We start from the raw sequence: 13,205 nt of genomic DNA, 5'->3' as shown, positions 1-13,205 counted from the left end.
TTATTTTTTTTTAATTACAGGGGCAGTCAGCCAACACGCTGAGCTACCTTGCTGGCTGACTGAGCTACCCAAGCACGACTCATGTCCCGTCCTCAAAGATCCCGAGTTCGTGTCTCAGTGCAGCATACAGTTGTGATCTTGAAGTTTCATGTTAGCTTACACTCCGCTGCAGAGAGAAAATTCCATTCTGGACCATTTACCCTTGCGATCTGTGTGACCTTAGGCATTGTGGCGCAGCTCTCATCTTTAAAGTGTGAATGCAGTTGCTTCATTCTATCAACTCACTTTGAAGATAGGCGAAAAGTATACTGCCGAGAAATGTCGTACTGCTGCATGCGTGATATCTGATGATTAAACCATTCATCATCGGCTTCTTTGGGCCATTGTCCCGCTTCAAAGCGAGGTCGGCCTAGTTACTATGGATCTGGCAATGTTAGTGTCAGAGGGTGGTCGGATGCCCTTCCTGTCGCCACCCCGAACCCCTAAGGACGGAATTAGTGTACCCCAGCTGCATGCGTCTAGAGTAAGCTATGAAATAGTGCGAACGTTTTCAAATGTCTGCGAGTCGAGTAACTGAGGTGGAACGTGGGGACCAGCCCAGTATTCACCTAGTGGGATGTGGAAAACCGCTTAAAAACTACATCCCGGCTGGCCGGCATACCGGCCCTCGTCGTTAGTCCGCCGGGGGGATTCGATTCGGGGCCGGCACGCCTACCCGAGTCCAGGAAGCAGCGCATTAGCATTCTCGGCTACCCAGGCAGGTCTGATGACTAAATCATTACGCCGCGAAAGTATGTGTGCGTCACTTGTTTTAAACTGTTCCTCTGATCCTAAACTAGCAAATGGAGAGGTTCTGGAGGCACAGGATTTATAAATTTTGATTTTCATTGGGTGCAAGCAGCAAAAGTCAATATACAGGGGCAATGTTGGTACGCCTGCACAGCAGGTGGTCGAGGCTACGGTACCTGGTGGCAGTGCCCCGCCGGCGAGAGACCGCGGCTGCTGCGCCAGAGCGCCACGGAGATGCGCGAGTAGAGCGCCAGCATGACGGCGAGCGGCAGCACGTACAGCAGGCCGAACGTGAGCCCGTCCAGCAGGCCCTGGTCGTAGCGCGACCGGTCCGGGGCGCACAGCGTCTGATTGCCCAGCCGCACCGTCTTCATCCACAGCAGCCGCGGCGACGAGTAGCCGGCCGCCAGCAGCCACGCCCACGCCACCACCGCCTGCCCGCACAGTGCAGAAGGCTCCATCAGCAACTACAGCAGAGGGTCCTTGAACCGTAGAAAACTAAAGGGGCAAAAACGTTAGATTGTTAATAAACCGTCGTAAATTTTACAACTCTACATTTTTGATATGGGCCTACTAAAGTCTGGATTTATCGTTAAGTAGGAATGTACGTGGGAGGGCTAGGCCAAGTGCCGGGGCATCGAGCAATACAGGCTCCGACAAAGATAGCGAGTGGCGCACCTCAGAATAGGCAATTCTCTCAATCTAATTACGCGCCCAAGGTACAGCGAAATAGATCACGGTTGGGTGCGGAACATCTTCCGATGCATGTTGCTGGCCCTGCAATGATCATAAATATCGACGTTTCTTGTCTTCTCAACACTTAAGTCGGAAGAATGTATGTAAAAGGATATACCAAAATTTTGGTCACTACACAGTCAAATCAACAAATGGGGCACAATTCTCAATAATGTTAAGTTAATTCTCAGACCTGTTGTAACCAAAGACACACACACAAACACACACACACACACACACACACACACACACACACACACACTACTGGCCATTAAAATTGCTACACCACGAAGATGACGTACTACAGACGCGAAATTTAACCGACAGGAAGAATATGCTGTGACATGCAAATTATTAGCTCTTCAGAGCATTCACACAAGGTTGGGGCCGGTGGCGACACCTACAACGTGCTGACATGAGGAAAGTTTCCAACCGATTTCTCATACACAAACAGCAGTTGACCGGCGTATCCCGGTGAAACGTTGTTGTGATGCCTCGCACAAGGAAGAGAAATGCGTACCATCACGTTTCCGACATCGATAAAGGTCGGATTGTAGCCTATCGCGATTGCGGTTTATCGTATCGAGACATTGCTGCTCGCATTGGTCGAGATCCAATGACTGTTAGCAGAATATGGAATCGGTGATTTCAGGAGGGTAATATGGAACGCCTTGCTGGATCCCAACGGCCTCGTATCACTAGCAGTCGAGAAGACAGGCATCTTATCCGCATGGCTGTAACGGATCGTGCAGCAACGTCTCGATCCCTCAGTCAACAGATTGGGAATTTTTGCAAGACAACAACCATCTGCACGAACAGTTCGATGGCGTTTGCAGCAACATGGACTATAAGCTCAGAGACCATGACTGCGGTTACCCTTGAGGCTGCATCACAGACAGGAGCGCTGCGATGGTGTACTCAACGACGAACCTGGGTACACGAATGGCAAAACGTCATTTTTTCGGATGAATCCAAGTTCTGTTTACAGCATCATGATGGTCACATCCGCGTTTGGCGACATCGCGGTGAACCCACATTGGAAGCGTGCAATCGTCATCGCTATAGTAGCGTATCACCCGGCTTGATGATATGGGGTGCCATTGGTTACACGTCTCTGTCACCTCTTGCATTGACGGAACTTTGAACGGTGGACGTTACATTTTAGATGTGTTACGATCCGTGGCTCTATCCGTCATTCAATCCTGCGAAACCCCACATTTCAGCAGGATAATGCACGACCGCATGTTGCAGGTCCTGTACGGGCCTTTCTGGACACAGATAATGTTCGTCTGCTGCCCTGGCCAGCACATTCTCCAGATCTCTCACCAATTAAAAACGTCTGGTCAATGGTGGCCGAGCAACTGGCTCGTCACAATACGCCAGTCACTACTCTTGATGAACTGTGCTATCGTCTTGAAGCTGCATGGGCAACTGTACATGTACACGCCATCTTTTTGACTCAATGCCCACGCGTAACAAGGCCTTTATTACGGCCAGCGGTGGTTGTTCTGGGTACTGATTTCTCAGGATCTATGCACCAAAACCGCGTGAAAATGTAATCACATGTCAGTCCTAGTATAATATATTTGTCCAATGAATACTGAATACCCGTTTATCACCTGAATTTCTTCTTGGTGTAGCAATTTTAATGGCCAATTGTATATATGGTGGTCTATTGATCGTGACTGGGCCAAATATCTCACGAAATAAGCGTGAAACGCAAAATTTTGTCTAGCTTGAAGGGGGAAACAAGATGGCGCTATGGTTGGCCCGCTAGATGGCGGGCCTACATGGCGCCATCTGGTTTCCCCCTCAAGCTAGAAGAGTTTCGTTCTTTGTATTTTTTTCGTTTGATGCTTATTTCGTGAGATATATATAACTAGAACTTTGTTATCTTTCTGGAAACGCTAATAATCAGTCGCCAGACCTGTTGCGACCCAACATATTCATGCGTAGAAGGGGCTCATATATATACAGGGTGAGTCACCTCGTTACCGCTGGATATATTTCGTAAACCACATCAAATACTGACGAACCGATTCCACAGACTGAACGTGAAGAGAGGGGCTAGTGTAATTGTTTAATACAAACCATACAAAAATGCACGGAAGTATGTTTTTTAACGCAAACCTACGTTTTTTAAAATGGAACCGCGTTAGTTTTGTTAGCACATCTGAACATATAAACAAATACGTAATCAGTACCGTTTGTTGCATTGTAAAATGTTAATTACATCCGAAGATATCGTAACGTAAAGTTGACGCTTGAGTACCACTCCTCCGCTGTTCGATCGTGTGTATCGGAGAGCACCGAATTACGTAGGGATCCAAGGGGAACGGTGATGGACCTTAGGTACAGAAGAGACTGGACCAGCACATTACGTCCACATGCTGACTCCCTTTTATTGGTCTTTTTCACGGACGCACATGTACATTACCATGAGGGGTGAGGTACACGTACACACGTGGTTTCCGTTTTCAATTACGGAGTGGAATAGAGTGTATCCCGACATGTCAGGCCAATAGATGTTCAATGTGGTGGCCATGATGTACCGTGTGTACCGTGATGTGCCTACAACCTCAGAGGATATGAAACAACGTATTGTGGCAGACTGCAGCGACATTACACCAGATGTACTGCGGCGTGTACGACATTCATTACGCCAGAGATTGCAATTGTGTGCAGCAAATGATGAAATGATGGCCCCTCTCTCCTCACGTTCGGTCTGTTTGATGTGGTTTACGAAATATATCCAGCGGTAATGTTAGATGACTCATATATATATATTAAAAACCTAAAACTTTGTTATCAACCAAGTCACAAGCAAAGAGTTCAATTGCTAGTGGCTGTAAAACATTTGTTAACAGTATTTTTGACTGTACAGTGATTGAACACTCAACGGCGCTCTGTCGGAAGGTAGTAATCTGGCCAAGTTATTAGTAATCACAGAACAACGACGTATTTGGTTATAACAGTAATTTCAACTTTACGCTCATTGAACAATCACCGTCGCTCTGTCGGAAACGCGGCCGTCCACGCAGGACACCTACCACCAACTGCCCGTACGCTAGTACCTCCTCTCTCTCCGAAAGCCGCCAGCGATGCCACGCTAAGCACCGTGGCACCCTCTGGCGATGTACCAGAGGTAGGAGAACACGGCTCAGTTTTATTGAAAGGAATTCGTAGTTTATAGTTTATTCACCAGGAAATTACTATTGTATGATCTCCAGTGGTGTCTCATACAGACGATATACTGACAATACCAAATTAGCTGGAACCACGAGCTGGTTCTAGCTGCAATCGTACACTGAAATGACAAGTCATGGAATAACGTAATGCCTCCATACAGATGGTGGTAATATCACGTACACAAGGTACAAACGGGCTCTGTATTGGTACAGCTGTCATTTTTACTCAGGTGATTCATGAGGAAAGGTTTCCGACATCATTATGGCCGCAAGACGGGAATTGACAGACTTTGAACGTGGAATAGGAGCTGGAGCCCCAAGTACGGAACGTTCGATTTCGGAAATCGTTAGTGAATTCAGTATTCCGAGACAGTGTCAAGCGTGTGGCGAGAGAACCAAATTTCAGGCGTTACCTCTCATCCCATACAACGCAGTGGCAGACTGTCTTCACTAACGACCGACAGCAGCGGCGATCGTTTAGGTATGTCAGCAATACTGCGTGAAGTAATCGCAGAAATCATTGTCTGACGTACGACGAACGTATCCGTTAGGACAGTGCGGCGATATCTGGCGTTAACGGGTATGGCAACAGACGACCGACTTTGCTGACAGCACGGCATCGCCTGCAGCACCTCTCGTGGGCTCGTGACGATATCGTTCGGACCCCAAAACGACTGAAAAACTGTGGCCTGGTCAGGTGAGCCGATTTCAATAATAAGAGCTGATGGTAGCGTCAGAATGTGGTGTACACCCCACGAAGACATGGATCCAAGTTGTCGAGAAGGTACTGTGCACTCTGGTGGTGCCTTCATAATGGTGAGCACTGTGTTTACTTGGAATGTTCTAGGTCGTCTGATCCACCAGGCCAGATCATTGACTGGAAATGGCTATGTTCGGGTATATGGATACCATTTGCAGCAAACAACGATGGAATTTTTATGGATGACAATGCATCAAGCAACCGGCTCACAATTGTTCGCGATTGGTTTGAAAAACATTCTGCACAGCTCGAGCGAAAGATATGGCCACCCAGGTCGACCGATATGAATCTTATCGAACAGTTCTTGCACAAAATCGTGCACCGGTGACACTTTCGCAATTACGTAAGGCTATAGTGGCAGCGTGGCTCAATATTTCTGCAGGGGACTTCCAACCACTAGTTGAGTCGATGCCACGTCGAGTTGCTGCACCACCCGGTACAAGACGAGGTCCGACACGTTGTTGGGAGGTATCCCATTACTTTTATCAACACAGTGTAGAGGTGTCACTCTGTCGCCCTCTCCGTAATGAGTGAAGAAACTAATGAGCATTGAAACATGACAAATAACGAATGTATAACACGTAACATGGCAAAATGCATAAAAATCAAAGATAATTGACAAATGGATTAAAAACCCTTTATAACAACTAAAAAGTGAGAATTAGCGTTACAGTATAATAGCTGACGTAATTTTATTGTATATGAATTTCTGTGTAAGGTGTATAGATGTGTACTTCCTCAGCTCCCTCGCAGAAGTTTTATAAAGTCTCAGTGCCACCGATTGGTCTGAAGTTAATCTACTGAGACAAAAACCATTCGCAAGTAATTACATAAAACATCATTTGCGAAAACGATCCATTATTTTCATCAACATTAAGGGTAACAGATTTCCACATCATGAATATCTACGCAGGCCACAGTATGGCCTCGAAATGGGCGACAGAGAGCTGGTGAAAGGTAGTGCGGCTGTCCTGCGTTTGCATTTTACAAGAAACAGCAACAAAGGAGAGCGAATTATTTCCTAAACATTAATTAGTGAACTGCTGCTAGATACATAACTTGTCCAGAATAATGAATATATCGTAGCGACATTTCTTCCGAGAACTGTTCAGGCCTTTATCAGTGCGAAAGACTGTATACCATTTACAATCTCACAGGTGGTCACCCTTCCGTTTTTGGTTACTGCTGTTTAGTAAGGAGGTATACCTAGCTTAATTGTAATTCTCTCTGAAATATCTCTTTGTAAGAGACGCTTTGGTGGAAAAACTCAAGAAATTTAGAGAGATAGTTTGAAATAAAAATAAAATGGTCGTTAACCCAGATGAAGAAGAAATTGTCAGACAGGTGAAAAGACCCAAGACACAGTAAAGCATCTGGGGAAGATGGAATCCTAGCAGAAATTCTCAAATTAGCCGGCTCGAACACCATGAAAAAAATCACTAAAACTATGCAAGACATTTGGCAAACATTCCAGAAGATTGGAAAAATGGGTTAATCCCGCATTACACGAGAAGGGAGGCAGAACAGACGTAAATAACTACACGGAAATCGAACTACTATAAGTTACATATAAAATTCTATCCCATTGTCTCCTTGATAGAGCACAGAAACAACTTGAAGCAGAAATTTGTGAATATCAGCCAGGATTCAGACCAGACCGTTCGTGTCCAAGGAAAATATTGTACCTAAAGCTAATCCAAAGACATCAGAGAATATGTAGCAAAAATTTAGGCTCCATTTTCGTTGGTTTCAGAAAGCTTACGGCTCAATTGACCGCTAATGACTTTTCTAGATGTTCAAGTAACGAGATCTACGTGTGTAAATATTGACATATACGAAGTCCAACGTTAAATATATGGATGATCCGTTTGCAATCAGAACTGGAGTAAGATAATGAGATAGAATGCATTCACTACTTTTCAACTGTGTCCTTGAGAAACTGATACAAGAATGGCACAAAAAGAAACCAGCAGTCAATATTGACCAACTAATCTATTTAGGTAGAGGTGTGTTATCTATATATTGCCTGATGTTTGCAGACGATTTAGCAATATCATTTAGTAACAGTACGACAAAACTTCGATTTTGGCTACAGCAATAACTTTTAGGGAATCCATTATCAAAAAATCAGTTGAAATACGCATTGCGGGAAATCTAATGAACCGTGACAGTGGTTACCAATTGAATAACGCATAGAATCCCGTCACTTCCGAAATTTGCTCGAGACGAAGACGCCAGAAGACTTCGATAGCTGCGGCCAGCGACAAAACCGACGGCAGCTGAGTAGTGCAGTTCCACCAGCGAAGGCGCTGCCGCTTGGCAGTGTGGCCCTTCTGTCTCCGCGACTGCAGCGCATGAGCGGCAGTACTATCAGCGCACTATATAAGCTGGAGCGGAGACCGTCCTCGTTCCCGTGCTGACTGGAATGCCTACCGGGATACCCTCTCCACCCAGATCGATAGCCACCCCTTCACCTACCACCACCCTGACGATGTTACCCATGCCACCTCCTTTCTCCAGCAGACCATGTCTGAGGCCGTGGAGGCCCACGTCCCTACTGTCGCCATCCACCCCCACCGTCCTACCTTATCCCCACAGGCTGTCCTCCTCCTCCGTGAATCCCGCCGTATGTATCGTGCCTTCCTCCAAACGCGTGACCCGGACACACTATGACGCCACCGGCAACTCCAGCGACACATCCGAAACTTGCTCACGGCTAAGAAACGCCGGGACTGGCGACTTATATGAATCCGTTTGAATGCTACCCTTCCTATAAACGCGTCCAAGTTCTGGTCAGCCTTCCTCGCCTTACCGGAAATAAACCCTCCCCCTACTATCCTCTTCTCCATGATGATCACCCCTTCCTAACACCCTTAGTAAGGCCAATCACTTTGCCTCCTACCTCTCCGATGTCTTTTCCATCCTCGACGATCCCCAGTTCGATTACTCCCTATTCCCGGATGTCCGCGATCGAACTGATACCTCTGTCCCTCCCCCCGCACCTGGTTTCCAGTACTTGGACAACATTGCACACACGGAACTCAATGCCCTTATCACTACACAGGATCTCATTGCTACACTCCGCACAAAACGCAACACCGCTCCTAGTCACAATCGTGTCACCTACCGCCACCTTCGTGAAGCTCCTGTCTCTTTCCTCTCCACCCTCGCCAGGCTCTACAATGTAGTCCTGTACATTGGCTACAATCCCGACCTGTGGAAAACCTCCCATATCTTGATGGTCCTTAAACCCGGCAAACCGCCGTCCGCCGTCTCCTCCTAGCGTCCCATCAGCCTTACCTCGGTCTTCAGCAAGGTCCTGGAATCCATCCTCACCCGACGCATCCACCAGTATCTCCGCCAGCACCGCCTCCTTCCCGTTAACTAGTGTGGCTTTCGGCCGTCCTTCTCTTCTGATGACCTTCTCCTCCACCACACTCATCTCCTTTCCGAACAGCTTAATTCCCGTCGCTCTGCAATCTTCCTCTCCCTGGACCTCGAACGTGCCTAAGACCACATATGGCATTCCGGTCTCCTCCAACGCTCCGTCCTCTCCCCCCTTCTGTACCTTTTGTGTACGGCGGACATGCCGCCGCCGTCACCCCCCGTCCATCTTCTCCAGTTTGCCGATGACACCGCCTTCCTTGCCCTTGCCCCCACCCTGCAGTGTTCCCAACACCTTCTCCAATCCCATCTTGACTGGTTCACCGCTTGGTGCAACCAGTGGTTGCTTAAGGTCAATCCCTCCAAAACCCAGGCGATCATTGTAGGCAAAACCACCCCTTCCTTCCGCCTCCTCGATATCTATCTAGCCATCTATGGCCGTCCTATCGCCCTTACCCCCACCCTTAAGTACCTTGGCGTCACCCTCGACCGTCGCCTCTCCTGGACCCCCCATCTCTGGTCAATCCAAGCCAAGGCACGCTCCCGATTCCGTCTCCTCAAGCTGGACTCCTCCACCACACTCCACACCTATAAATCAATCATCCGCCCTATCCTCTGTTACGCCCATCTGGCCTGGATCTCCGCCCCTCCTTCCTTTTACAAATCCCTTCAGATCCTTGAACACCATGCTCTCCACCTCACATATCGCATCCGTCTCCCCTCCCCCACACGGATCCTGTACGACCTAATTCCGTTCCCCCACCTCCTCCTTTTCCTCGAACAGATACAGATTCTCTACACCTCCCGTAAACTCGATCCTCCTCACCTGCTTGTCTCACCCATCCTCTCCCACCCCTGCCCACTGCTGCGCCTGTATTCCCTTGTCCCACCCACTCTCCATCTCTCCACCCTCCTTACCTTCTCCCAAGGTGGCTTCCGTCAGCTCCTCCTCCCTGATGATGCCCTCCTTTTTCATCTACCCCTCCTATCAACTTTGAGCCTCCCCCCCACTTCCTGTGTTTTTTCCTTCGGGCACCCTCCCTCCCTTCTCTCTCCTTTCCCCACATCCCCCCTTCCTCCACCACTCTTCCCCTGGGTTTCCCCTCCCCCCTCCTCCCTTCCTTCCTCCCCACTATCCCCCCTGCCCTGGGCATCTCTGCTCTCCCCTCTCCCTCTACCACCCCCTCCTCCTCTCTTGGCAGGTCCCCAGACTCGTACACGCTCAGTGGACATTCGCGCGCCGGAGCTTATCGCCATCAGTGTCTCGTGTGTGTGCCTTCGTGTTTGTGTTTGGTGTTCTTTCGCCATCACGCCACCACCGTTCACCTGTGCCGTCGCAATCGTCCTTGTTTTTGTGCGCCGTGTCAACAGGTTTTAGTGTTTTTTCTTGTCCAGCGTAAACGGGTTAGTGTATATAGTTTTTAGTGTCTACAGTTTTTGCCCGCCATTTTTATTGTATTATCTGTACCTCCTTTACGTCATTTATTGTACCTCTCGTGGCTGCAGAGCAACGTACTATGCTGCTGACAGCCCACCTTTGTACAAGGTGTTTAAAATAGCAATAAAGAAAAAAAATCGTCCTCGTCAGTTCTCGTTCGGCTCACCTGAAGATAGTTGGCAGTTGTCCAGCCGAAATATCGTGCAATGAAGTTTACGACGACCGGCTGCAAGCCCGAAATCGTTTTGAACAATAAACTTCTGTCATTTGGTTGGTTGTTTACTTTACAAATTTAAGAATACAGTTATGGTTCTCTACTCAGCTCTTCTACCACGACAGTAGCAGTGAGAACATCCTTCTTCAGACCGCAGTCACTGTATATATTACTTCAAGTATTCCAAAGTTCTGTGCGCAGATGTGCGTATTACATTCGTAAATTCATGGTTCTCTAATCTGCCCACAGTGAAGATAGTGTATCGTCATTAGGTTTACGTTGCTTGGCACGGCAGCGTCGTTGGCGCTACAAAGAGCACGCAAGGCTGAAGGTCAAGTGGAAGGATTTACAGGCACGCGAAATATTTTCCATCATATGTGAATAACACCGGCAACACCTCCGACATACCACGGCAAACAACTGCAACGGCCTGCTTTATCACCAATATTGCTCAGCCACAGGGCAATATTGCCATGTTCTGTTGACGCAAATACGAAAAGTGTTTATTAAAGTAAGTACCAGTCTGAAACAAAAATGAAGCAAGTAGACTGATCTTACCAATTTTATTAACGTCGAAATATTTCTGTGCCAAATCTTCAGTAATGCCTGAAGGTCGCACTTCGTTAGTAATAAAGCATATTCGTACGGCAATCTTTAAGAGCTATCACCTATTTCTGTACGATCCCATCGTTCATAAACATTAATATGTGCGCTTTGTGCAAATGTTACAGAACGATTAAATTATCAAAAGTTATGCTCAGAAGGCCGATTTCTACGAGTATGGTATTCAAAGCTGGTTCTCTCAATATTCCTGGCAATTATGTAGAACTAAAAATTAGAGTATAGGTTTTCATACAGAGTAAAACTGCTAAGAAAAACGTACTTGTTTTGTTTTTGTTTGATAATGCTACCTCCTTAAACAAACTCGCCTCATTCTATTATGGCCACACACTGGTGCATAGTATGGCCCTGGTAAACACGCGTTTAGGAAGCTACTTTAGTAACTGGACGTGTACATCGAAATAATCATCAACCAGTTGCAAAAAAGAAGTTAGTACCCTTCTGCTTGGAAAAATTAGAACAAAAGTTACAGAAATTTGGGGAAGGAAAAGTCGCAACACCTACAACGTTCCTTCGGTCATCCTTCGTGAAGTCGCGGCGTTACTACGACTCTTCTGCTCCTAGTGTGTTACGTCGATGCACAACGACGCGATTTATTACACTATTTTTTAGTTAAGGGCACTTTTGTCAGCGAACCGGGTGAGTTCTTGGTACTGATTCACTTTTATTTCTACTTCTTATTCTCTACGTTTGGGAATTGCTCTTTTTGAAATTCATTCACGTTTCGTAGCTAAGAGAATCACATGGGTTTGTAAAGCAACAATAGTGTGGGCCAGTTAAACTTTTTATCCCAAGTACCTCTGGAACAACAACAGATATTTTAAAACGTATTTCACTAGTATGAATGTAAGACAGGGGCTCATGAAAACAAATACTATGAGACATTCTAAAAAGTAAACAAGTATTAGTTTCAACAACAACTTGTGTCTCTTTTAAATCGGCACCCGGTATTATTTCTTACTCAATCAATAACATGAAATACCACAAAAAGAATGGGGCTGGTTGCACAGCAATATGTTAAGTACATCCCAAGAAATTGCAAGAGCTAGACAAACTTAAGGACCAAGAAGTATTTAAAAAGCAAGTTACCAAAGTGAAATGAGGAGGGGGAGGGGAGGGCAGCATTCGCGGCCAAGAGATGTCTGGTAGTATTAAATATCTGCCTTAACATGAGGAAGAAATTTATGAGAATGTACGTTTGGCGTTGTATGGCAGTGATTTACGGACTGTGGGAAAGCCTTAAAGGAAGGGATTCGAAGCGTTTAATTTGTGATTTTGTAGAAGGATTTTGTAATTAGGTGGACTTACAAGATTAGAAATCAGGATGTTCTCCACCGAATCAGCGAAGAAGGGAGGTACAGAAAAAACTGAAAAGAAGGGACAGAAAGGTAAGACATGTCTTAAGACATCGTGGAATACCATCCGTAGTACCAGAGGGAGCTGTTGAGTGGACTAACTGTAGTAGGAAACAGAGATTGGAATACATTCAAGAAATAACATGCAGTGTATGTAAGTGAAGTAGGTTGGCACAATAGAGGATTTTATGGCAGGCCATATCGAACCAGTCAGTAGACTGATGTCCTCAGACCTCTCTTCCCCAAAATAAATAATTAAATAAATTGAATGTCGCAGACTCTCCGGAAAGACACTTACCGAATGCCGTTGTGTGAGGTCGCTACGAGTGTGTTGGGTGCCAATGGGAAGACAGCCATAGACTTCAGAGACACTTGGGGTTTCGTGCTGCCAACAAGCAACCACTGATCATGGCACGCGTGTAGGTGCAATGAATCCATTCATACGACGCAGTGCACTAATTCTCTTTTCCTTTTGACCGCGAACACTCGAAAATCGCTCGAACTCACCAGTGGCTAGTGATCAGAACTAGACACCAGAGTGCGGAAACCGTAGTTTGAGTTTATAGCGAATGTGGATACGTAAAAAAGATAATCGAAGATATGGGTGATCGTTTAATATAATAACACAAGGAGACTTAGATTTTGTTTGTATTTCTGGCGAGATTTACTACGTGTCGCTGACTCAAATGGGCTTAGGGCATTGCAGTTGCAAATTTTTATG

At 46.5% G+C, this 13,205-nt stretch overlaps 1 protein-coding gene across 1 annotated transcript in view; it reads right to left on the bottom strand.

The window, feature by feature from the left end:
- Positions 1 to 13,205, bottom strand: part of LOC126088269 (trissin receptor-like) — a 197,475-nt gene that overhangs the window by 137,413 nt on the left and 46,857 nt on the right. The window contains exon 4 of the mRNA XM_049906400.1: positions 966 to 1,223. Within this exon, the coding sequence (XP_049762357.1) occupies positions 966 to 1,223 (258 nt within the window). The remainder of the gene's footprint in view (positions 1 to 965; positions 1,224 to 13,205) is intronic.

Source organism: Schistocerca cancellata, chromosome 6, assembly GCF_023864275.1.
Source record: "Schistocerca cancellata isolate TAMUIC-IGC-003103 chromosome 6, iqSchCanc2.1, whole genome shotgun sequence".
Taxonomy (NCBI): domain Eukaryota; kingdom Metazoa; phylum Arthropoda; class Insecta; order Orthoptera; family Acrididae; genus Schistocerca; species Schistocerca cancellata.
Note: the sequence above shows the minus strand (reverse complement) of the source record. Positions and strands in the feature narration are given on the sequence as shown.